The sequence below is a fragment of the Numenius arquata genome, chromosome 12, assembly GCF_964106895.1.
Source record: "Numenius arquata chromosome 12, bNumArq3.hap1.1, whole genome shotgun sequence".
In the NCBI taxonomy this organism is placed as follows: domain Eukaryota; kingdom Metazoa; phylum Chordata; class Aves; order Charadriiformes; family Scolopacidae; genus Numenius; species Numenius arquata.
In genome coordinates, this window is record NC_133587.1 from 34737228 (window position 1) to 34764094 (window position 26867).

Below are 26867 nucleotides of genomic sequence, written 5' to 3' on the forward strand. Positions count from 1 at the left end.
GCAGCTAAAGCCAAGTAAAAACATGCCCATCTTATCTTCCTCGGTCCCTCACGGGAAGGTGTTTCTGGGTGGCAGTGCCAGTACTCATCCGGTGTCTGCGTTCTCCAGACTGGGATCAAAATCAAACCTTTCATTCCGTCCCACAAGGCAGGTGGTAACTGGATCAGCGCCTGCACGAGAACGCTGCCCGTGTATTCACAAGATCTTGTTGGAGACCAGAAATTACCGTGCAAGACGCTCCTCCAGGTGGATTTGGTATTAATTTGAGGGGCTCGGCCAAGCCTAGATGTTTTCTTAATATTTGCTGTAATGTTTAAACTGGTTTGGGCCATCCAGTCTCCATCTCAGAGCAGCGTTTGCCACTATGGTCACCAATATGGTTATTTAGGTATTTTCTCAGCTAAGCTGAATACAAAATTAGTTTCCTATGAGGTTTCTGTTTTAATCAGTTTAATTACTTATGTTCTCCCTGAAACAAACTCTGAATGTTGGATGGTACCTTTGATATTTGGTAGAAAGAAAGAACCAAAACCAAGGCTTATTTGTGGCTGTAGCTGGTTGCTGAAGGAGTCTGTCTGTTTAATCACAAATGGTGTTTTAATACATCTTAACAAAGTGTCTAACTTTATCGTTTTATGTTCTCCTGCTGATGTCTAAGCCTAACTGTCAGGCTTTCAACAATATTCTCAGTCACCTTCTGAAATACGTTATTTGAAAAATGCAAAGCAGCTGAAGTGAAAAATCCACTCGTATTTCTTTCGGTGTTATGCGGTGAATTTAACTGCCAGATTAGATGGCAGCTCGGGGAGAAAAACTCTCTAATCTGTATTCATGTGATAGAGGTGATGCTCTCTGTTCTCACCGTCTGCGGGGAATATTGCTTGCCAGTCACCTGCAGTGGAATCCAATTTGAGCAGAGCATCGCATAGCTATTTCCTCAGATGCTACCAAAGGGCACCAGCCTCTCTTCCCCTGGTGGTTCTTTGAGTCCTCAGCAGCCGTAACCTTTATTGCAAAGGAATTAAGGGCTAATAGCAACCGTTCTTCCCTCTAAGATCCGTATAGAAACAGGTTCAAGGACAGACTAAGCTAGTCAAGATTCCAACCTTTCATACCCGGGCTGTGGCAAGGGCAGCTCCTGGCTTGGGGACAGTGGGGTCCGTTCCTGCCAGGACTTGATAATCCAACTGCCCTCGGAGCTGGGCATGCAGCAGCCCAGCAAGAAATGACATATGGAAGAAAGTGGCGGAGTCCCAGCACCCCAGCTGTCCTGTGGTTTCATTCATCAGGTGCGTAGCAAGAATCTGGTTGTGTCACTGATGATCAATTTTATTATATATTTTCTAAGGATAGTAGTTCCTTTCAGCAGGAGATTGAGCTCAATGACCTGCTGAGGTCCCTTCCAACCTGAATTCTTTTTATGAGTCTCAAGGGCATTTTGTTTAATGTTAAAATGAGTAAATGTACTGGAGTTCTTCTGCAATCTTGCTCTGTCTGTGCAGTAGGTCTTCCCGGGAATTTTGACCCCGAGCTCTAGGAGTTGGGGATGGAGCAACCCTGGCTGGGCAAACAAAGGCGGCACGTAGCAGGAAGTTGCAAGCTTTGTTAAGTCAGGGTGCAAAAATTATGTAGTAATTAAAAATACAATTTGAGTTGCAATATAGATAATGCTAGCAAAGCGATAATTGCTTGTAGGTACTGAAGGAAGGCCATTAATTTTACCGGGTGACTGGGATGAGATCCCTAAAACAAAAACTGGTGCACACCTTTAATGGTGGCTGTTTCCAGCACAGCGTTTCAAATAAGGTTTTTTATTCTTCAGCTGGATAAGCAAGCTTGTGTGTTGCCCTACGAACTCTCAGAGACTGACAACTGGAGCTCACCAAGCATTTCACAAAGATTAATAATTGAATAAAGAGAATTCTGCAAGATGGTTCCATGCAGACTTCAACATGGGAGAAGTTGAAGTCCTGACATATTTTGCATGATTTTTCATTGCTGCCTGGGAGTTTAGCTGAAGTTATCATGTTGCAATGTTTTCAACCTAGAATTGATAAGACCCTTTACCTGATTTTTTGCATGAATCATGAAATGTTCTCTGAGCTAAAGTAAGTACGACGACCACTAAATGGCTGCTCTGCCGTAACTTTCAGCTCAGAGCCCAACTGGAAAATTCGACAAACTGTGACAACGGCATCCAGTTGAAGAACTTGGATTGTCTCTAGACTCGTCCTTCATCCCGGTGATGAAAATGAAAGGTAATGAAAATGAGTTAAAGGAAATTAACTCGTAGAATGGTATTTGTAGCAACGTTGGTTGTGTTTTATTAGGTAAATCATTAATTAACGTGTGTGTAAAGTAGGTAGAATTGAAGGTTTAAAAGAGATGAGCTTTCTGAAAAGAGGTGTAAATCTTAGAGTTTTAGGCAACTTTGTTCTAGGTCTATTTTTTATTTTTATTTAATACACCGTTTCAAGTTCAGATTATTGGAAATGTAAAAAACGTTTCATTTTTAACATTTTTTATAAAGTGTTTTAGTTTTGCTCATAATTCACAATGAGCCTTTAAAGTCTTTGGATTTATACTCATTACTGCACGATTTTTGTTTTGTGAAGACATCGTTATATTCCACTAGATGGTAGTGCAGACCCTATTCTGAAAAGCCTTTTTTGCTGCCTGTGCACTTTGTTCCTGTGCAATAACAAAGTGGTGTGGATTCTAGGCATCTTTGGGAGTGGAGCCTGAAGTTGTCCTACCTTAAAAGCAGTGAAAAACAGGCATGGTCCCCCCTGTGCTCTGCTCTCTCCCCCTTTGCTCTGAGGCGCAGGTGATATTAAAAGAGTTGAGTTTCATAATGGGGGTTAATAATATCCAGATATAATTTGCCAAAATATTTTTGTAAAAGCATTTAGTCATGAGGCACTGGCAAATAAAACAACTGGTCCGTGACTTGAGGAAACATGAAACTTCTGGAAGATTAAGGTTCTAAATTCACCATAATTGCCCCTGTCAGTAATTTGCATAGGTGTTTCGTGCCTGAGATACCCAGCCTAGACAATTAGAGTTGATTATAGAGCTCCCTTGAGGACCTGACACAACTTTAATAAGATTAAGTGCAAAAACTTGAAATTAATCAAGAGGCAGGGAGAAGTGAAATTACAGTTTAAGACATGGAGAAGGGCCTTGACCAGCACATTTGAAACATCATCATGTTTTAAGTCTTTATTTCTCCTGTTGCTTGAAGCCTGCAGCTAGAAACTCAGGGTATCTAGCGACAGCGGAAAGCATCGTGGAGCAGTACAACAGACCCAGGGGGGAAAGGAAAGGGGGCAAAGATCGAATTCTACTAGAAAAAGTATCTTACCAAACAATTTTCCTTTTTTTAAGGAGTTGATCAGGAAATATTTGCCAAATCGCATTGTCACACGGTCCTGTGACACTAAAACCGTTTGATGCACAGAACAGGAATAACTGGGAGCTACGTCTGAGCCAGCGAAGGTGTGAGCGCTTCCACGTGCCTGACTCCAGCGGTAGCCCCCAGCCGGGCCCTGCGCTGGGCGGGCACCACACTCGCTCCGTTCCCCGTCTCCGAGTTTTGCAGGGAGGCGGCTGGATCCGCAGCCTGTAAGAAACGCACAACGGGCTTTGGTTTGGTTCCTGGTCTGGATCAGGAACACGGGGAACACCCAGGTCTCAGCCTTGACAAAGCCAACGTTGATGTGAGAGACAAGAAAACGCTGGTATGTCCTCCAACCAATGTAGTTTGTCGTGTGTGTGTCTGCATGTATATACACATATATATATATAAAAACTAATATGGATGAACAAATCGTGTCCATTCTGATATTTATACAGTATTTTCATGTTTTGTACTAGACAGATGGAACAGAGATGGTGCCGTATCTAGATGATGTATGTCTATCACAATGAAACCTTGAAGAGCACTTGTAAAATTAAAAATAACAGTATTTTTGTACATTAGAAACAATTTTTCTCTTTAGCGTAAAGACTAAAATAGAGTGAGAGCTGAAAGGAGATAGAATACAAGACCTGTAAATCTCTAATAATTCAGAATGTTAAATTTAATAGGGTTAAAGTAATGTAGACACAGTAGATGTAACTGCAGCGTTTTGCATCTGAAACAAATTAACTGACAAACTTATACATTTACGCATTGATATATAATATTCTGAAATATGCTAATGACTTTATACTAGAAAATGTTTGCTGTAGTTATCACAACAAGTGATATTCCATATATTTACAGTGGAATGGATTTAGATATGCAAATATTGTTATTGTAATTTGTTTTGTGAGCATTTTATAGCCTTTCAGAATCTTTCTATTTTCATGGTACTAATAGTTAGCAGAGCAAAATGACTGGGATTTGTAACACTGCCTATGAGGAAAGAGGGATAACAGTCAAAGCACAATCATAAAGCAAGTAATAATAAATATGTTATCATAAAGCGTAATAATAAAGGAAAAGAAATAAAGTCGCGCTGTTTTCACGCCTTAAACTGAGCTCGGTGTGACTAACCTGCGGGACAGCCAGCGCTCCCGGCAGCTCCCAGGGAGCGGCGGTTCAGGGCTTCTGCAGCCGCTGCTCCAGGGAGCGGCTCCCGGGAAACGCTGCGCCTTCCCTCTGCCCATTTCATCTCCTGATTTTTGTTCCAGTTAACAAGGATCTTTTTTTTTTTTTTTTTTTCTTCTTCCGTAGTGAATGTTTTGGTTTTGTTTTGTTTTTTTCCTACTTAATCTCTTAAACTTTAAAATTGTTTCGTGTTAATATTAATAATTTAAGGGGAAATAAGCAGTTTCGCAGTCTAATCACACCGCCCCGGGAAGGTGACAGTTGCCTCCGACGGAAGGCTGGCGTGATTGGCAGCGTTACCTTCAGGCAAGGGGAGATCTGGAGAAGCAGAAGAGTGTGAAACTTCATCTCTCTCCCATGCTGTTCGGATTATTTATCAAAGTATGTGAAGATCAAAAAAAAAAAAAAAAAAATCAAGGGAAATGAACGCATGTAAATTATTAACAGCCTGCCTCAGAGGATGAGCAGATTTCGTGGATACTGTATTGACTATAACAAATTTTATTATATATTCACCTGAAAAGAAATAGGAGTCGCAATTCTAACGCGTTAGGAGATAATGTGTACAATAATCTCATCAGACTATTACCTAGAAAATAACTTCATAAATATGAACAAAACCACAACTGTCAAGAAAGCATCTGACATTCAGGGAATTACTTGTTTATTTTTTACGAGTATTTATAATGTTGAATCACGTAGGTTAAAATAGAATAGTTGCTATAGTCCAAACCACGGTGTTCTTGTGAGAGACATTTGTAATTGAGATCTCTTACACAGGCCACCAGCAAGAATAAAGACCGGTTTATGAAGCGCTACGAAAGCAAACCTTTACTTGCTGTTGCTCAGCAACCATGTGTGGAAGGGCCATTTTTCATTTTTGCCTTAACTTGACTTGACAGGAAAATGATAATAAATATGAGATTATTATCACAGGGTATAGATTATTTTGAACAGATGAACAGATATGTCAAAAAGAGGCATGTAATTCGGTACTCTCGAAAGGGAGAACATTAGAGAAGCTGCAAATAGAGTTGTAGCTTCATTACTAGCTTGCAGTGCACCCACAATTCTTAAAAAAACCTGAAAAACGCTATTCTGCCTCTCTTTTCTCTGTGTGGTCCGTTAAAATGAATCATTTGGTGTTATTCAGTCTGTTGTTATCTGTGTCAACTTCCAGTTTCAATACTATGAAAAAATCATTCTGTGGTTGCTATGCAACACAAATGATAAGCTAAAATATGTTTTAGTTGGTGTGCTAAAGGCATATGCGCCCGACTAAATAAACAGTAACCAGGTGACTAATGTAGCATCTAATCAAAAGACCAATCAAGGTATTAATGACATATTCAGTCCACACGAGACATGATAAATAAAACCATCAGTTTGGATCTAAAATGGCAAAGATTTTTAATGTATGCAGAAAGGATAGACATTAGCACAACGTATAAATGTCAGTTTTCATACTTTTTTATCTGCTTTTACTATTCTACAAGCACGACGACTGCTCATACAACTTACTTCAAGTAAACTGTTTCACAGGCTTAGAATCACAGAATGGTTAGAGTTGGAAGGGACCTTAAAGCTCATCGAGTTCCAACCCCGTGCCGTGGGCAGGGACACCTCTTGCACTTAGCTGAATACCTAACTTAAGAACTAAAGTCAAGTCCATAGGATCTGAACCAACCCCAACTCTTCATCCTTCTTTGCTGCAGAGCAGCAAAATGCTCCCTTCTTTTGGTAGCCCGCTTCTGGAAGCCAACGCCTCCCGGCTGTCGCAGTGCGGGGATTCAGGTTGGAGGACAGATGTGATTTCAAGCGCTTGCCCAGGGACCTGTCACTCCTGGGATCTTCCTCTGTGGTTGCCGGTAGGTGGATGTGGACCGTGTCCTGGATTGGTATTTCCACACTTCTGAGGAGCCGGGCCTTTGTCTAGATGGCAATATGGTGTGGGGAAGTGTGTGTTCGGCTTCAGGAGGAGACAAGGAGTGGCACTCAACTGCTGCCACGCAGTTACATTGCTCAAGAAGACGAGTTTTTGGCTGCTAACTCCTTCTGCCACATCCTCCCTGCCTGGGGCAGGCAACCATCTCAATTACAGCTTGTAAATAACGTAGCCCATTCTCCTGCAGTGCCGACAGAACTTTCTAGATCACCCATATTTGTTTTAAAATCCAGTTATTTCAGAAGTTTCACGTGGACTCAGTTGATGATTCAGGAATTGAAACAGTTTGTATCTTTGCTTTCAGTAACGTCAGTAATCTGTTACATTTTTTAAGCAACACAGAATAGCACTATTTATATGGGATAAGCACATAATAAACTATTTTTCATCCTATAGTCTTCAAACTGTCTAAAACACAGGTAAATATTTTGCTTAAAAACTTAAAAGAGTTAAACAGGAAAAGTCTTTAAGCCAAATACATATAGCAGAAAAACTGACAAGTCTTAATTTTGAATACAGAGAGAGGTAGGATGATTAAAGAAGATTCTATGTTAAAATATTAGCAGAAGACACAAATACTACTTTAAGAAGTAGTGAATTTTTACACATAATATTAAATAAAATCTAAATTATATCATGTTTTTACAAATTACAATCCAGAAGAGTCCAATCAGATGTGAGAACTTTTATGGAAATGATTGTTGATTTTCTGTTTGTTTGCAGTGAAGCAGCATATGCTGTGCTGCTAGCACAGACTGAAAGTAAATTATTTCAGTCAGGCACCTACCTCTTCTGAACAACACATCCTGAGAAATATTGTGCTACTGCAAATTCAAAATTGAAAGATATAAATTAAGCCCTTAACAAGACATCTTGACTGTTTCTAGATGGCAGAAGAGATCAAACAAATGGAATGGGGAATATCACAGAATTTGAAAGCTGATTATGCTTAATTCAAGGGACTGAGTCCAACTGTTTCTGAGTACTGCAAATGAAGTTTGAGAAGAAACAGAAAGCAGCATTTCCTGATATATTAAAAAAATACTTGGTTAGCAAAGTGTACATATCATCTGGCCTACATAGTCTCCTATAAATTCTGGTGAGTAGCCTGTTTAGCTCTTCATCGTTTTGGATGAAGAGCGTGTAATACATGTACTGTTCCCCATGACTAAGATTAAATGCGTAGCTGTCAACAATAGCAACAAAAACATTCTTGGAGAAAACAGTCACCGGTGTAATCAAATGGATGATGTAGGCTTTGTGAGCTAGCAGAAATGGTTATTGCAGTACTAGTACATGCACGTTACCCATGATCCATGGAAAAAGGCCATTGTGGTTTAACTCCCACTGGCAACTAGGACCAGGCAGCCACTCGCTCCCGCCCACAAGTTTGGATGGGGAAGAGCATCAGAAGAGTAAAAGTGAGAAAAACTCGTGGGTTGAGATAAAGACAGTTCAATAGGTAGAGCAAAAGCCATGCACACAAGCAACGCAAAACAAGGAATTCATTCACTGCTTCCCACTGGCAGGCAAGGTGGTCAGCCATCTCCAGCAAAGCAGGGCTCCATCACGCATAAATAGTGACTGGGGAAGACAAATGCTGTAATTCCGAACATCCTCCCTTCCTCCCTCATCCTTCCCCCAGCTTTACATACTGAGCATGACATCACATGGCATGGAATATCCCTTTGGTCAGTTGGGATCAGCTGTCCCTGCTGTGTCCCCTCCCAACTTCTTGTGCACTCCCAGCCTGCTGTTGGTGCAATACGAGGCGCAGAAAAGGCCCTGAGAGCTCAGCAACAACCAAAACCACCTGTGAACTATCAACACTGTTTCTCATCCCAAATCCAGAAGGCTGCACTACACCAGCTGCTATCAAAGAAGTTAATTCCATCCCAGCCAAATCCATGACAAAGGCATACTGTTTCTTAAGCCTATACATGAATTTAACTAAACATGTCTTATCCCTGTTTGAAGGTGTTGAGGCTTTTAAGAGACAGCTACAGAAAGCTAACAGTAAGCTGGTATGTAGATTTACTCCCTGTCCGGGTAATTGACTGGATGTTCCTCCAGGGTAAGAAGCGTAAGCAAGCCAGCCATTACTATGAAGTGAAAGCTGAAAAGAATCATTTCAGTGTAGCCGAGTCTAAAAGCGAGCAGCGTGGCCTGCACCAAACTCCGTACTAACGCTTGGGCTGCAGCTGCCCAGTGGTGCCAATTACCGGGCCTGTCCTCTCCAGGCAGAGGTACTATCCAGTGCACATCCTCCGCCCCAGCTCCCCCAGCCCTCCTGCCGTGCCGGCACCAGCCGCCCCTTCCTCAGCCCCGCTTCCTCCATGAAAGGTGGCGGCGGGCGGCGGCTGAGGACGGCGGTGGCCTCGGCCGCGGAACCACAAGTCACCCAGGCGGCACCTGACTGAAAACAGCTCTCGCCTTCGAACAAACAAGCAAAAAGCCGAAAGCGTGGATTTCGAGCCCGGGCCCGTGTCAGTGGGGGACTGCAACACCTCAGCTCCCTCAGTCGCGCGGAGGACGGTGGGGGAGATGCCTGGAGTCGAGCTCTCGCGAGACGGGAGCTCCGCCCGCCCGCCCGCGCGCGCGCTCAACGGCCGCCGCGGGAGAATTCGAAAGGGGCGGCGGCGGGGTCGGGCTTCGGTGCTGCGTGAGGGAGGGCAGGCGGAGAGGCAGCGGTGGGGGAGCGCCAGGAGCCGGTAGAGCGGTACGCTGTCCCCTCGCTAAGCCGCAGCCGGGGCTGGCCCCTCTTCCGGCAGCGGGGCCCGTTCTCCCTGGCGAGCGGCCCGGGCTCTTCTCCTGCCCGTCAGACCGGACCGTCGCCGGTTTCGTTTCCCTCCTGTGCTGGCAGCGCCGCGTTGCTGGAAGCGTAACCCCCAGATCTGCCCGGGTTCCTTTCTGAGGGAGCGGTAGGTAAGCGGCCCGTGTGTCTTCCCGCTTCCTTTCTGCCGGGGGCGTACGGCGGCGCGTGGGGCCGTGCCGGGGGCCTGGCGGTAGCTCGGCCAGCCCCTGGCTGATCGGGGACAGTGCCCCGGCTCGGCTCCCGGCTCGTTCCGGGGTATGGCTTCGCGCGCAGTAAAGGCGATGTAAGGCAGTCTGCCAGCTGATGGGGACGGGGAAAGCACGTCAGGAATCGTCTAGGGTGGAAAGGAATGCTCGGGTGCGTAAATTAAGCTCTTGGTGTCAACGGCCTTGCCCGTTTTGCGTAGTTTTCACTTGACAAGAGAGAAAAGGCGAGAATATTTTGCTGTATTTTTTTATATAAGTAAATGCTGTTGTCAGGAATGACGTCTAGCTAAAAAGGCTTGCTATCCTGCGTGTGCAGGATACACTGTTCTTTTTAAACATAAAAGTATCCACTAAAAAGTTTTTCTGTTTTAGGACTTGCTTAGTGAAAAAACAACTAAAAAGAAAGTATGCAAATACTGCAGCTGTTATGAATCTAAATGCTGATTCAGACAACTGTAAAGTATTTTGGTGGGGGAAACATCTTTTATTTATAACTATGTAGATGAAGAATGTAAGCTCATGTATTCTTCACTGAGACCAAAAATGATCTTATTTTGAGATACAATACTTTCTCTAACATTTTGTTCTGTTTTGTTTATAAAGCAAGGAAAAACAAGACCACAATGAAACGCGAAGCATTTTTACAAGTGGTGTCTAAAGAGTCTATTGAAGACTTCTTGCGTTATACTCAGAATCCTGTAAGTAAGCCATGATGCATGAGCATAACTAACAAAATTATAAGTCTCTTAGTAGTGCAGAAATATTGTGACATAGGGACAAGAAACGCTTTCTCTGGTACCTGCAGATGTGCTAGGATAATTGCTGTAGAAAATAAGTTCACTTAAGGGAATATACCTGAAAAAGTTGTAGAATCTGAAATATTGCTATTTATAAGGCAATTTTTTAACACTTGGTTGTTGCATATACATTTTACATTTTTTAAAAAACAAATTATTTGTACCATGGTAATACTTAAAAAAAGTAATAATTTTCAACCTATGAAAGAGTTTATTGCCGTGTAGTGAATCTGAGCTAATGTACAAAGATAGCAGAGGCATATTTCACTAGTATTTATTCATTTGATAGTTTAGGCTGTCCACTTTCTGTAGTCTGTGTGTATTTGTACTTGATAGTTCTTTTTATCAGTGAATGTTTTAGAGATGGGATATATTGCTGTCTCTAAATGCAGTGTGGAGAGAAGCAGGAGGAACAACAAAACAAATCCACTGAAATTTACTAATTAAAAGTTCATTTGCAAGTTGTGTATATGATATTGCATAATAATCTGAAATAATAATTTACATTGTGGTGTTTTCCACTAAGGTTCAATCTGTCTGGTATTAAGATATACATGATTTCTCCTAAACATCTTTTGCTAGCCTTAATAAATGGTATTTTCAGGTTAGTTTTCTAAGCTTTCTAATCAGTATTTTCCTAATATTACCTGTATCAGAATAAAGTTAGTGGATCAGTTGACCTCTACGTCCACAAGGCATGAACTAATTTACTAATGTAGCAGATGTATTAAAACTATGATTTCTATGATAGAGATCATGTTCTATGTAATAAACTTAGATATGTTTATCTCCCAAACATAACTGAATCTCTTTTTCCAAGATATTTGTTCGTTTTTTCATTTACACTCCTGTAGGCAATTATAGATGAGAACTTTATTACCAGATCGCCTTTACTTGAAGTCCCCTTCCCATTTTTCCCCAAATCTGAATACTTTAACAAGAAACTATGCCGTTCAGGATAACGCATGGTACTTGCAACATTTCCTTTTTGATTAATTTGGTCATGTTGTTTTTGCCATCTTAATCCAGTGATCTTTCTTAACACATATTGGTTTATTTGGATTAAAAATTGGTTGTTTCATCCTTTTATTTTTCATCACCAATTCACAAGAGTTGGCTTGCAACCATTTTCAGTTGTTACCAGTATCTCTGGAAACTGTATGTCACTGGCTATAATGAGCATATTGATTAAAACTGTCTTCATGTCTTCATAGCATAAAGGAACATGAATATCCAGATTAGGTTTTGATTGTCTAAGAGACCTGAGTTATTTTATACATTTCCTTTTGAAACCTTCAGTGATGGAGGGTGTTTGACTATGTCTTATCTTAGGGTGAAGATCCTCATTTTAGGATCTCCCTTGAATAATTCTTGACTGCTTTTCTAGAGGAGGCTATGGCAGTGTATTAGAAGTGGATACATAACCATAGAAAGAAGAGGAAAGGATGCTTAGAGCCTCACTGCTTTTCTTAGTTTTTGTACTATATTTATGCCCTGCTTTTTCTAGCTATTTCATGTTCTAACATCAGAATTTTCTTATTTAACTTATTTTTAAATTTCTGTTCTTAGCATCACTACTTCTTTCAGTGTCTCTCATTTCTATACCCCTGACCCCCTTTAATTTTCCTTTTCCCTCCTCTCAATGTTTTGTTTCATTCACATCTTCTGAAATTCCAGGGGTTTGCTAATTTTTCTTCAAGGTTTGTCTTGGGTTTTTTGCCTTTCTTTGTAATCTTTTAAAAGTATTACCATATTGTGGTGCTGTTCGTTGAGGTCTTTATCGGGTGCTGTTAAATTTTTCCACTAAATCCTGTTCCAATTCAAGAAAATGCGTTATTTCTCAGACAGGAAAATAAGAATCACGGATATGACTGTCATTCAATGACATCCTTTTTTCTCATAGGTTTTGGAATAATTGTATCTTATATTATCCCAAAGAAAGATCAGAAAGCTTTAGTCTTACTATGAATTCATTCATTTTGTTCAAAACAGTGTAATCCTAATATCCTGTCTTTTAGGCTAGTTTGACGTAGAGGGCTGCAGAACTCCCTGTGAGGCCTTTGGTTTATTGTGTTTGTTTCCAGCCGTAGAATAAGATAGAAATTCTGTTATAAATATGCAACAGGATCTTTCTTCTCATACCCTTATGGGAACCTTCTAATACTGCTGCTTCTTTCATTATTTTCTATTTTTCTTTTTCCCTTCAACATTTTTTATGTTTTTGATTCCTGGTTTTTAGTGTTACTAAAAATATTTTTATTTCAATATCATGGACATTCTTTCCTCCGAAGTGTTTTTGATCTGGTAGACCTTCACTTCAGTATTACAAATTACATCTCAAAAACTATCTGTACTTGCTCTTGGCTGTGTCTGTTTTTTCTTCTCATGTTTTCTCTGCATATACTCTTTCATAGCAGGTTGCCTACCCTTCTTTGATGCCAGCAGGCTCTTTGCATCTCTGAGGTAAAATCTTCTAGCAAGGTTCTTCTGAGAAATAGTTTAGATCAGTCTTTTAGTGAGGTCTTCTATAGAGACTGATAGTGGCTTCCCATTCAATAGACCTAAAGAGGGAAGTATAGGGTTAATGTGCTCAGGAGTTGGGTTTGACTGGGGTGGGGGTTTAAACCAGTGCAGTGCACAGAGCAGTGTTCTATGCAGATTGTGCTCCAAATCCTGTGGTGCTGTCCCTGTGGCTGTACTGACTGTTAAATTTCTAGTCCTTGTGTAAGGATTTTCTTTCAACAGCCATCATCAATCTATATTGAAGATATGATCAGGGGCTTTAATTCTGTGCAGTTGTGAGCTTCTAAGCTAAGGGTATGGAATTGTCACTGGGAATGAAGTATTTAGAACACGAGAGACGACATAAGTTGATATTACAGGGATGTGGTTTATGTTCAGTAGTGTTGCTTTTGAGGGCTAAAGACTTTAGTCTTAAAAGAAATACTCTTATTTCACAATAAAGAGTTAAACAGCAGGAATTTCTCATGCTATTTTTTAAAGAAATACAACTTCTAGAAGGTATTTTATCTCTATAACTGCAGAGGAATGGAAATTAATCCTTAATGTAAAAAAAGCGTTAATTTTAGGAAATGTGATGATGAAATATAAGCCACTTCACTAATGTGGACTTGTGTGATATCTTCTGGCCATTCACAGAAAAACACATTTGATCCTTTCGACTTGAATGAACTACTTCAAGAATTGCCAAGAAAGCAAAAAGAAGTACTATGGGAGAGACTGACGCAGCTATTGACAGAGACTTTGATGGAGAACCCTGTGGAAACATGGCAGAAAGTTGAAGATGATGAAAGTAATGATAACATGGAAATTGAGAGAGCTCCAGAAATGGTAAAAATCTTGTAAAATAAAAATATGATGAGTATTTCATATTTTCTGGTAAATAAAATGGAATATTTTCATAGCATCTAAAAACATGCAAGGGTTATCAAACAAGGTCAGTTCCAAACATCATCACTGCCTCATTCTTAACTGACTTCTTAATTATCATGCTCGGGTTAAGCTGACTTTCTTTGTTCTGTATTATAAAAGATTAGATCTACTGATAATTTTAATCATCAAAGAGGAGACAGTTTTTTCAGTGGAAAAATAGTGGGCTTTTTGTATGTCCTATTTCAGTAAACAAATGTTGATCTCTCAGATGTTCCTTAAGTATCTGGCATATACTATAAAAAATTCACTACCTGTTTTATTACACCATTTTATTGAATGAAGGTTACGAAACCTAGATTGACAAATTTAGCTTTCACAGAATTTTTCTGATTTAGACCCTTGTATGCTGCCTTCTGCACTGCAGTCCACATAGTCTTGAGAATTTTTGGGGAAAACGTTATTTAATTTTGGAAAAAAAAGAGAAATGCAGTGGGGAAATCATTAGGGAGACCTAGAGGCTTGTAGAAAACCCATCATATGTACAGAGGCCTGTAGAATCATGTAACTGGATCTAAAGTAACCAGATCTACACATTTTTGAGTTGTACAAGACCCTACTAGTTAGGGTCTTTTTAGATCTGAAATGGATGTGTGTTTGAGTGGTTTTATTGCAGGTGAAGTTTTTGATGGAGGAATGGATACAAGTGTACAGTCATTAAGTTATCTACTAGCTGGAGCTGAAAGCCTTTTTCAAACTTCTTGAAATGGATGCACTTCGAAAATCTATGCTTTTGCATCTTCTTATTCGATAGGATTTGGATGCCAGTATACTCTTTGTTCAAAATGGAAGCATAATAGCAATTCAGCTTTGCTCTGGGTTGCTAAGGTTTGTTGCTTGTCATTAATTATCTTCTGAGTATAAAGTAAACTGCAGAGTTGTTTCCTCAATGTTGCTTTCTTTCAGAAACAAACTGTAGCTGTGATCCAAGGAGTGGCAGCTGTAGTTACTGCTTCCATACCTGCAGTGGATGAAACTGTAAACTACAAAGCTCTTCTAGAATGTGTTTTTATATTAAACGGTGCGTACTTATCTGTTACAGAATACCACGTTATACTGTTTTTTTAGCAGATGAGTATACTAGGCTTTTTGTTTGACTTGGCTGGCCTGTGGAACAGAATTTACTGGAGAAAAGTTGGTACTGATGTGAGCTCTTATTTATGAGACAAAATTAAGGGAGCATTTACTTAAAAATCAGTTACACAATCTAAAATTTGGAACTTCAGTAGTTTTCTTTCTCCCAACTGTTCATCCAATGATAGATTATTTTCCTTATTCTGTAGCTCATAGTATTTTTAAGGCAAAATGTAAGATCATTGCTCACTTTGGTTCATTGTTACTGGTCCAAAAACTTGGCCAAAACCTTAAGAGTTAATAAAGCTGCCTAAATACTCACAATGAGAATAAGCCATTAAGATGTATAAGTGTGGCAAGAACTGGTTGACATTGTGAGGTATAATTGGTGTACTAATAGGCTAATATTTTACAGGAATAACTTGGTTCATGACAGTACATAATTACTTTATTACTGTTACAGGTATTCTTCCTGCATCACCTGAATCTGAAAAAATCCTACAGGGCGCTATCCAACGTGTATGTGAAATGTGGTGGGAGAAAGGCCTGGAAGGGAAGGAGCAGCTTGGGAAGACTCTATTTATCATTCTGCTGAGAAAAAGCCTGGCTAAAGCTACTACGGTATACTGAAGCTATATTGACTTTTAGATGATTACTGAATAGTCCAAAAAAGTTTATCCCTCCTACGTACCTTTCATGTCAAACTAACTTGTTTTCCATGTCCTAGTGCTTCTCAACTAATGAAACCTAGGATATGTGTTGGTTACAAAGTTTCTTTTTGGTGTCGCTTGGGTAAGCAGCATATTAAAATGTTGCTTTCTTTATAACAAACTTTAAAGATTTTTGGCATCAACTTCACAAGCAAACTGGATTTCTTACATTTTTTTCTACGTTCTTTCTCATTTCTACTGTCCAGTGACTAAGGTTTAAATAGGAATCAACTCAATTCAGGTTTTAAGTACTATGTTCAGCTACTCATAGAGACTTCTTATGTGGGAAGCTTCATTTTCTGTTACTCTGCATCTCACTACAAATAATTCCTCTTATTTCTCAATTAATGGAGTGAAATTCTTTTTTTAAACATGTGAGTTAGTTACAGTATTGTGGCATGTTTCTTTTTCGCTAGCCCAATAAACGTCTCCTTTACTTATGTCTGTCTTTTATTTTTCCCTGTTAACTACTGTCATTGTATAAAGTTTCAAAAGTGGAATAATAGTGTTTTCATTTATTTTGCATGAAATAGCAGCTTTCCTTCTGTACTTAAGCACATCTTCAGTGGTTGGAAGTCAGTATTAATGCAGTTACACATATTTCTGTAATTTTTTCCCAAGGATGCAGTGAAAGTCAATTAATGTTTATAATTTTACAGTCTGAAAATCTTTGATCTGTAACAATACATTTCAAATTAATTATTTTAAAACCCTTAAATGCTTCTTCACGTTAAAGCTATACCTACTTCTTTATAATATGGAGGCTTTTTTCCTGTCAGGGTGCAGATATTGTTCGTCTATGGAATCTACATCAGACGTTACTTTGTTTTGATTATGATTCAGAGGAGAGTAATGAGGTCAAGGACCTGTTGCTTCAGTGTTTTATGAGTGTAAAACACATCAAAAAAGAAGAGGTAAGCAAACTTTCATCTTACTGTGATTTTTATGTGTGTGGGCTTTGGTTACTTTTAATGGTTTTGCATTAAGCCTTTTTTTACAGTACAGTAGGTAGCAATACAAGACAAATCAGCTCTGACTCCAAGCTATCAATGGCTGATATTTCTGTTTGATTCGGAAACCCCTTATTCCTGTTTCTGACATAAATATAAAAGTATATGTCTAAGTCATCACTCACGTTCTTGTATCCCAAGGTAATAAGAACCAAGTGCTTTGCCTCCAGTGCATGTCCCTCAATACTTAAAACCATTCCTTGGTATAATTCTCTTCTTTAGAGCAGTTATTCTTTTATTGTAGATAGATAACTTTAGCAAAATAGTTTCTCTTCTAAATGATTCCATTTAGAAGATTGCATTGCCATAGTCTATTTTAAAAGTAGCATAAGAAGGACCCAACTTTAGAGCAAAATGAGAATTATTTTATTTGAGAACATGTATTTCTCTCAGTGAAGATGTACTGTATTGTAGTTTTTAGTGTGCATCAAGATACTAGTATCCAAGCTTTTTTTCTGGTTAGCTGACAAGACAACCTGACATTGTCTCCAAAGTTATAACTCCTCTTTGCCTGTTTAAAATACATATATTTCCTTTCATGGAATATATGAACATCTGTCATAAAATGACCTCTGACGTTGCTGCATGATTGTGGCATTATGGGCATGGAGGGTTTTAAAAATGGTGGTAGGGGGTGAATTAAGTGAATGGTTTGGTAAGATCAGGTTTTGGATAACGGCCACTAAGATTTATTTTTTTTATTGCTTACACATTGTGTTTTAAGATGTTTTAATTTTGGCTAAAATTGAGATGTACTAAGGCAATGAGAGAGGTGTGAAAGGAAGGAGAGAAAACATGGGTGAAAAGAGGGAAGACGGGTAAGACTTTATTGGCTGCTTTTGTATTTGGTTTTATGTGCTTGGTATATTTCATTTTAGGTCATTCTTTGTCCTCTTGAAAAAGCATGTACCTGTATGTGTTCTTTGTCACAGTACTTAAAATGCTGTAGCTGTATTTAATTCTGTATTAATAACTTTCTTCTGTTTTATTTGAATCCACTGCATCATTTTTAATATTTCATACTCATATAGGCAGAGTAAATAATTGGGAATTATATATGTAAAATGAAACTGCTATCTAGGCTTCAGAAGCAACTTCTTGTAGTTATTTTTTTTTCTTCCACATCTTGTGAGCTTTCTAATAGAACACATGTTAATTACTACACATAAGTGTTGTTTTTTTTTTTTCTAAAGAACCTTTGGGTGAAACACAGCCTTCAGTACGAATTTTTTTTTTTTTTTTTAATTTTGGGGGGAAAAATCTTTCTCCTGGCATATCAAAACACATCCCCTTTGCTCCCCAAGAATATGCAAATTTGGTCACACTTTGCACATTTACTTTTCTGCCCAAGCTTTTGCTCTTCTTCTCTCCTCATGATTTCTGGTCTCGTGACATTTTGTCACACTTTCTTTTTCATCTACCTATCTCTTTCTAAGTAGATATGGAGAGAGCCTTACTGCACTCTGCTCTGGCATATGATTGTTAGTGGTTTAAATACTTCATCCTGAATACTTAGCTTTATGGCTAGAAGGATTGACTGAAAGTAGAAGCTCGCAACTGGGAGTTGAATTTGCATTCTGTTAGTCTTTCCATTCCTTTCCGATAAAGGTGAAAGATCTAAACTACTGTTCACAAATATAGACTCATATTGATTATGTCCAATCTTCTCAGCAGTTCTTTCCATTGAACTACTAATACTGCCTGCCAGGCATCAATTCTGAGTGCTAAAAACTTTGAGTGGGCTTGGGGAGCTTCCTTAATTTCAGAGAATACCTTTTTAATATTACTGAGGTCTGTTCATTAGCCTAAACCTCTTTACAAAGAACTACAACAGCTGTCAGTGCAGCTGACAGGTCTATAGTCTGTTGCCAGATTCAGTTCTGGACCTGACCTGATTATGATAGAGGGTAGAACTTGGAAGCCCTGAAATGGGAGATATCCTACCAGGACCTGAAAGAGCTTCGGGCTCTTTATCTTCAGGCCTGATAAGCTCTTGCATGTAATCAAGGATGCTTCAGCCATTCTCAGACTTTTTGTTAATTTTAATCTGTACCTGTTTAGGAATGTTCTAGGTTTGGGTTTTGGGTTTTTTTTCCCTAAAAAGCTTTAATATGGGAGGGAGCGGAAATAATAGTTGTTCCTCCTAAATCTTCTTTTGATTATTCGTAAGTTATGTTGCTGAGCATTTATGTTAGAATTACAGAGTTTGAGGTTGGAAGGGACCTCTGGAAATCATCTAGTCCAACACTCTTGCACAAATCAGTCAGCTAGAGCAGGTTGCTCAGGGCCGTGTCCACCTGGGTTTTGAATATCTCCAAGGATGCAGACTCCACAACCTTTCTGGGCAACCTGCTCCAGTGTTCTATCACGCCTATAGTAAAAAGAAAAAAATAAAATTTAAAAAAATATTCCTTATATTTAAGGGGCATTTCTTGTATTTCAATTGGTGACAGGACAAAAGGCAATGGGCACAGGCACCACTGAGAAGAGTCTGTCACCACTGTCCTTACATCCCCTGTCAGGTATTTATATACATTGATAAGATTCCCCTGTGCCTTCTCTTTTTTGGACTTAACAAGCCCAGCTCTTGCAGCCTCTCCTTGCATAAGAGATGCTTCAGTCCTTTAATAATTTTTGTGGCCCTTTGCTGGACTTGTTCCAGCATGTCCATATCTCTGTTGCGCTGGGGAGCCCAGCGCTCCAGATGTGCCTCACCAGTGCTGAGCAGAGGGGAAGGATGGCCTCCCTCAACCTGCTGAGGGAGTTTAGTTTTAATGACAGCCCACCTCGTGTGTGTTCTCTAGTTTCCCTGTCTGGCTCATTTTGCTAATGGTAGATTTCTTTTAGCACCATGTCCAACACACCCCCAGTATCTCTGCTGGACCTTTTACTTATGTTCTGTGTCTATTTCTAAAATGCCAATAGTCATATCAAATATAAACATGATGTATGAATTGCCTTGAGATGAAACTGAACTCGTGTATATCAGGGATAGTATTCCCTTTAGTGCCCGCAGGCTTGTTCTACAGTTCCTGAGAAAAGTATACCCAATTCTTTTCAGAGTACACTTCCCAGAATGTAGCTCTGTAGCAGCTTAAGTTGCTGTAACTCCAGGCTGCAATGATCCTGTGTTGCCATGGGCTAGCATTCCTGTTTTCCTCTCCACCGTATGAATGCTCAGGCAGCTGTGTCATGGGTTGGTTGAAGGCAGTAGCTGATCAGATTTTTCCTAGTAAGATTATTTTTCAGCCAGATTAACTGCCTGGACTGGTTCATCATATGCAAGGATGAGAGGAAGGAGAGGGTCAGGAATGAGTATCCTGGTTCTAGACCAGATTAAACTGATACAGAATTGCACATTTATGCCTTACTTCAAGATCAGGGAGTTCAGGTTTTATGCCTTCCCAGACTGTGCTGTTCAACATAGAGTAGTATTTCTCAGGGGCTTATTTTCAGGCTGCATCAGTGGAGTGATCCTCTGAATTTATATCTCTGTGTGATTTATGACAACATTCTTGTTCAGGTGGGGTTTCCAATCAAACAGCTGGAGAGCCCTGCAGAGCAAATATTACTGTGTTTTAGAGAGCCTATTCTATTCTCCCTTGCTAATCTGTGTGTGTATGCAACTGACAAAGTCACGTGTACTATATTCACATGCACAGCAGTATAAGATGCTCGACACTGTTAATGCATTAACCCCAAAGATGACAAGTTTGCAATCTTATTTACCTGTGACCAATTTACCTCTCATGATACTGAGAATGATGATAACAGTAATCGTTTCAGATCCATTGATCACAAGCAGCAGATTAAATTACAGGCCCTTACTATAATTTTCAGGATCAGGATCAATCTGTTGAAATATAAGGCAAAAAAGAATTGGTTAAACTGCTGAAAGCTACTTTGTGACTTTTCTTCATCTGTCTTGTTCCTGGGATTGTAGAATCACAGAATCACAGAATCTTTTTGGTTGGAAGGGACCTTTGAGATCATCGAGTCCAACCAACAAAAAAAAATCAAAACTAAACCACCAAAAACAAACAAACAAACAAAAAACCCCCAAAAATCCCAGAACACCAAACACCAAAACCAAACCAAAACAAACACCCACAACCACACACCACCCCGCCCACAACCACCCCCCACCCCACCCACAAACAGACACAAACCAACAATCTCGGCCACTAGAGCATGCCCTGAAGTGCCATGTCTACACGTTTCTTAAATACCTCCAGGGATGGCGACTCCACCACCTCCCTGGGCAGGCTGTTCCAGTGCCTGACCACTCTCTCAGTAAAGTAATTCTTCCTAATATCTAATCTAAACCTCCCCTGCTGCAACTTCAGACCATTTCCTCTGGTCCTGTCATTATTCCCTTGGGAGAAGAGGCCAACACCCACCTCTCTACAACCTCCTTTCAGGTAGTTGTAGAGGGCAATGAGGTCCCCCCTCAGCCTCCTCTTCTCCAAACTCCTCATAGGACTTGTTCTCTAGACCCCTCACCAGCTTGGTGCTCTCCTCTGGACACGCTCCAGCACCTCAATGTCCTTCCTGTAGTGAGGGCCCCAGAACTGAACACAGTACTCGAGGTGAGGCCTCACCAGCGCCGAGTACAGAGGCACCATCACTTCCCTAGTCTTGCTGGCCACACTATTCCTGATACAGGCCAGGATGCTGTTGGCCTTCTTGGCCACCTGGGCACACTGCTGGCTCATGTTAAGCCGCCTGTCCACCAATACCCCCAGGTCCTTTTCTGCTGGGCAGCTTTCCAGCCACTCTTCCCCAAGCCTGTAGCATTGCCTGGGTTGTTGTGACCGAAATGCAGGACCTGGCACTTGGCCTTATTAAACCTCATCCCATTGGCCTTGGCCCATTGATCCAACCTGTCCAGGTCCCTCTGTAGAGCCTGCCGACCCTCAAGCAGATCAACACTCACACCTAGTTTGGTGTCATCTGCAAACTTACTGAGGGTGCGTTACTCAATCCCCTTATCCAGATCATCAATAAAGATATTAAACAAGACTGGCCCCAAAACTGAGCCCTGAGGGACACCACTGGTGACCGGCCGCCAACTGGATTTCACCCCATTAATTACAACTCTCTGGGCACAGCCATCCAGCCAGTTTTTTACCCAGTGAAGAGTACACTTGTCTATGCTATGATTCTCCAGCTTCTCCAGGAGAACGCTGTGGGGGACGGTGTCAAAGGCCTTACCAAAGTCCAGGTAGACAACGTCCACAGCCTTCCCTGCATCAAGAAGGCGGGTCAAATGGTCATAGAAAGAGATCAAGTTGGTTAAGCAGGACCTCCCTTTCATAAACCTATGCTGGCTGGCCCTGATCCCTCGGCTGCCCTGCACTTGCTGTGAGAGCTCACTCAAGATGATCCTTTCCATGATCTTTCCCGGTACCGACTGACAGGCCTATAGTTTCCCGGATCATCCTTCCGGCCCTTCTCGTAGATGGGCGTCACATTGGCCACCCTCCAGTCGTCTGGTACCTCTCCTGTTGACCAGGATTGTTGATAGATAATGGAGAGAGGCTTGGTGAGCTCTCCTGCCAGCTCTCTGAGTACCCTTGGGTGAATCCCATCGGGCTCCATGGACTTAGGCGTGTCCAGGTGCATAAGCAAATCATTAACTACTTCCTCCTGGATTACGGGGGGGTTGTTCTGCTCTCCATCCTTATCTTCCAGCCCAGGAGGCCGTACACCCTGGGGGTAGCTGGTCCGACTATTGAAGACAGAGGCAAAGAAGGCATTAAGTATCTCAGCCTTCTCCTCGTCCTTGGTCACAATGTTTCCCCCCGCATCCAGTAAGGGATGGAGATTCTCCCTGACTCTCTTTTTGTTGACATATTTATAAAAACTTTTTTTGTTGTCCCTTATATTACTGGCCAGATTGAGTTCCAGCCGGGCTTTTGCCTTCCTAATTTTTTCTCTGTATAACCTAACAAGATCTCTGTACTCTTCCTGAGTTGCTTGTCCCTTCTTCCAAAGGTGATAAACCTTCCTTTTTTCCCTAAGTCCCATCAAAAGCTCTTTGTTCATCCCAGATGAGATGAGTTTGAGTTTGGCCTCATCTTTGTCTTGTTGTGGTGGGAGCTGTAAGTTAAGACTCCTTTGCCCTTTTGGTTTGTCAGGGATGTTGATGGAAGAGTGCACCACTGGGAATCCAATATACATATTATAACACCAAAGCTGGAGATAAGTGACTTTGTTCATTCAATTTTTTGCTTTTTTGGTAGAAGCAGCACTCATTGGCAACAGGAAGGGTTCTGTCAGACCTGTAGGCAAGGATCTCGACATCCTATTCAACCATTAGGTCTTGATTTTTTTTATCTTCTGCATTACTACTTGACCTGAAGGCATTTAAGCTATCAGTTCCACTAAAGGGCAGTGTCTGTCTATATGCTTCCTTCTCTCTAGCCCTACTCTATGATATTCTAGCTCAAAGTCTGTCTGGCATTATCAGCCTTATTTTCTCTATTTTGTCTGAACATAACTGTTAGTCCACCTCTCGTTGGAAGTGTCTTTGAACCTCTGCTAATTCTTCAGTGCACCGTTTCAACTTCTGCCAACGTGCTCTTTACTATTGCATCTCCTTAGTAATTTTCCTGATTTATTTTTGACTAGAAAGCTGACAGGTGCAAAGGATCCTTCCAACTGTCTGACTCGCCCTTATGTATGGTCAAACGTTTCAAAGACTCATAAGCTGGATGCCTTCAGTTCATCCGCAGCGTGTGCCAGAGTAAGGCTGTCAGCACAGATGCGGTGTAAGGCTCGATTCCATGGGCTTTCTGGAAGAGCAAGGGCTTATTTTCTCCATCCACAGCCTTCCACTGCCTTTTCTTGCAAAAATTCTGTTGCTCACCAAATTTGTCATCATCATTTCTAACTTGTTAATATGGAAGAAAACTAATTCAGGGAAAAAAAAAACTGAATAGCTTTTTTTCTGTTTTCATGAGTTAGAGCAGTTCCAGGTGATTTGCAATATTACCTTTCACAAGGCAATGGGAAAGGAATTGTCCTTCTTAATCAGGACATTTATTTTCCTCAGTGGCCCAGCTGTTCTCTGTGGCTTTGTCCAAAAACTGTTTCCATATCTGATGCTGGCAGAGTTGTCATGCTATTTTATTTGTACCTTCACCGTCTTTACAGTGTCATCCTGGAATGACATTGCACTTGATGGACCTCTGATGATGTGGCTTTGGTGAGGGTCCCGAGTTGCACAGTCCCTTATCATTATGGGATACTACTTTTAGTCACACCTAAACAGAACGGGCATTGAAAAAAAATGCAGGCAGATATGTAATCCACATGGTCATTTGTTTTGTTTTTTCTCTACAGTGTAAATAACAGTAATGCTTGAATTCCGTTTAAAAATTAGGAATCTTTTTTTTTTTTCCTGCAACAATCCCATCTATGCTTTTTAAAATTAAAGGTGGTGTTTCTTTTCATCTTTAAGCTCTGTGTTTACTGATTTTTGAGGTGGATTTTAAATTGGGTATTCCTCTGGGGTTTGACTTCCCTTTTTTTTTCCCCTCTTTTCCCATCACAACAGGGAAGAAGATTCTTGAGCTTTTTGTTCAGCTGGAATGTAAACTTCATTAAAATGATACATGGAACTGTTAAAAACCAATTACAATTCTTTCCAAGGTATGCATCACAGTTAGAGTTCTTAATGATCGTTAAGAGCTTGGCTAAAATCTTGTTTGTCTCGCACTCTAAAATACCTAGTATATTGATAAAATATATCAGAATCCAGAGACCTTCACATCTGCTGAATATAACTACTATATTGTTTTAGCAACTTCATTTAATAGTTGCTCTGCACATGCCTATGTGTACAATTATAGGTGTAGTAAAATGCTTATTTAGCATTAGCCAAAGCAAACAACTTCCATATAAACTGTGCTGCGTTATTTGCAGTGTTTGTGTGAGAATTGCAGGTCCATTTCTGCTTCTGTAAGGTGTTTTTATTTTTCCCTATGAGCAACCTCCACTTTAATTTGGCAAGATTCCATATGGAGACATTCTAATAAGAAGTAACTTGCAGGATCATCACCTGAGAACTTGACTGATTGACGAGAAATGTGGATTTTTTTTTTTCCTTTGATTATTCAGTGAAATATTACAGAAGTAATTCTTCATATTAAAATCAGAGGCTTCCTAATGCTTTCAGTTAGAATAATGTGTACCTGTACATCTTTATAAAGAATGTAAGGTATTCATTGTTAGGTACATGATAAAATATCTGTGCTAATGTTTGACTTTTCCACAGTAAGAGATATTTCCTGTGTTTTTTTAATAGTGCTCTGGTTCATTAATTAACAATTAACTTTATTTTTCCATAATTATCAGTGTAGACTTTCAAGATAATTTCTTCTTCTAAAAATAATGTTGATGCACAGATTCAAGAATAGTGTTCGTACTTATCAAAACCTTCATTTTGTTACCTTTATGAATTGCACATAGATATGGTTAGGATGCTTGCTTCAAAGTGTTTCCTTCATGTTAATACAGATCCTTGATGGAATACATTTCAGAAGTTTACTTCAGGGCCTGGAAGAAGGTGTCAGGAGAATTCTTAGAGGTAATACTATGCTTGAAATTTCATTTGAATAGTTTTGAATTTCAAGATGGAGAAGATACATGACTTTTCAACCTCAGAAAAATTCCTAAGCAAGCCTTAAGGAACTATTTCCCTAAGGAAAAGGCCTCTTCAGCATTGTCAAGAAATAACAGCATGTCATGCTTTGAATGTTTGCCCACTGTGATCAACTTGGTTGCATTTAAACACCTTTAATTCTGCTGATGATATATTGGTTCACACAACCATGCATACACATGATTTTTTTCATAGACTAGTTATCTGAGTTATTGAAGTTTTTATTCTGTATGTGCAAGTCTATTTATTTGATAGCTTAAATATTTGTCTGGTTTAAGTGGATTTCCATTATTTCCAATTTCCATTATGATTAAAAGCATAATTACAGCATTACAACAATGCTACAGCAAATTTCAGATACCAGATAATTCTTATTTACCACGTGGAGGTGCTTTTGAATTTCAAATCTGGTTCTAAGAATCAGATTAATTGTATATTCTGAAATTTTTGACAATCAGTTTAAGCAGACAGAGGCCCCTAGCGTGGAAACATTTGGACCAAGCAGAAGCCAAGTAAGAAATAATATCAAAGACTATTTTCAGTTGCTTGTTTTAGAGAAAAATATAAGTTGCTGCACAGTTTACAGTACTGTTTGTTTTATTGTGTGTTAACAGTAGCATGTATGTGATTTTCCTGTAGATACTTGAACATAACTGCATTCAGGATTTCATGCATCATGGAATTCATCTTCCCAGAAGTTCTTCTGTTCATTCTAAAGTTAGAGAGGTAAGGTCCTCTAAAGCATGACATTAGCTAGTAGCATCAGATCAGTTATTATAAAGTGTAAAATTTCTATTTCATACTAAAATAGTATACTAGGTCTGGCTGCAATGGAATTATTTTTCTTCACAGCAGCCCATATGGTGCCATGCTTTGGATTTACTGACTAAAACTGTGTTGATAACAGACCAGTGTTTGGGCTGTTGCTGAGCATTGCTTGCATGGTGTCAAGGCTTTCTCTTCCCCACTCTAGAAGTGGGGTGGGGATGAGCAAGAAGTTGGGAGGGGGCACAGCTGAGACCGCTGACCCAAACTGACCAAAGGGGTATTACATGACACATGACATCATGCTTGGCAATTAAAACTGAGGGAAAGTGAATTTTGGGGAGGTAGCAATTGCTTGGAGATGGGCCGGGAAGTGTAATCACTACCTCCCACTGGACTTGTGGGAGGTGGTGATTGCATTTCCATTGCTTTTGGGGCTTTTTTTTGGTCCTCTTTCCTTTGCTTCTTAAACTGTCTTTGTCTTGACCCATAAGTTTTCTTGCTTTTCTCTTCCCCTACCCCACCAAGAGAGGAAGGAGTGAGTGAGTGACTTTGTGGTACTTTGAGCTGACCCACCACAATACTTACTTAAAAAATTTCTGAGAAATAATTTGAAACAAATTTTAGGAGGTACCCGCTTATAGTTTTGCACCAGATCTGTCTTTGGTGCTCAAAAGTAGAAATATAAGGGGATTTTCCAGAGTGCCAGAAATAGTTTTTGCTGTCTGTTGTGTAAGCTTTTCTTTATCTAGAGAACTGACCTTTCCATAGCTGATCATTGGAATGAAAAGTCATAAGCTTCTTGAGGCAAATTTAGTAGATGGGTCTGAAAC

The 26867-nt window shown here is 40.1% G+C and overlaps 1 protein-coding gene across 1 annotated transcript in view; it reads left to right on the forward strand.

Annotated features, from left to right (window-relative positions):
• The first annotated feature begins 10183 nt into the window (after positions 1-10183).
• The window catches only part of NCAPG2 (non-SMC condensin II complex subunit G2), a 49986-nt gene continuing 33302 nt past the window's right edge, over positions 10184-26867 (forward strand). Inside the window, exons 1-8 of the mRNA XM_074157315.1 lie at positions 10184-10258; positions 13517-13708; positions 14714-14828; positions 15345-15502; positions 16371-16505; positions 24163-24257; positions 25125-25194; positions 25909-25995. Coding sequence (XP_074013416.1) covers positions 10184-10258; positions 13517-13708; positions 14714-14828; positions 15345-15502; positions 16371-16505; positions 24163-24257; positions 25125-25194; positions 25909-25995 — 927 coding nt within the window. The remainder of the gene's footprint in view (positions 10259-13516; positions 13709-14713; positions 14829-15344; positions 15503-16370; positions 16506-24162; positions 24258-25124; positions 25195-25908; positions 25996-26867) is intronic.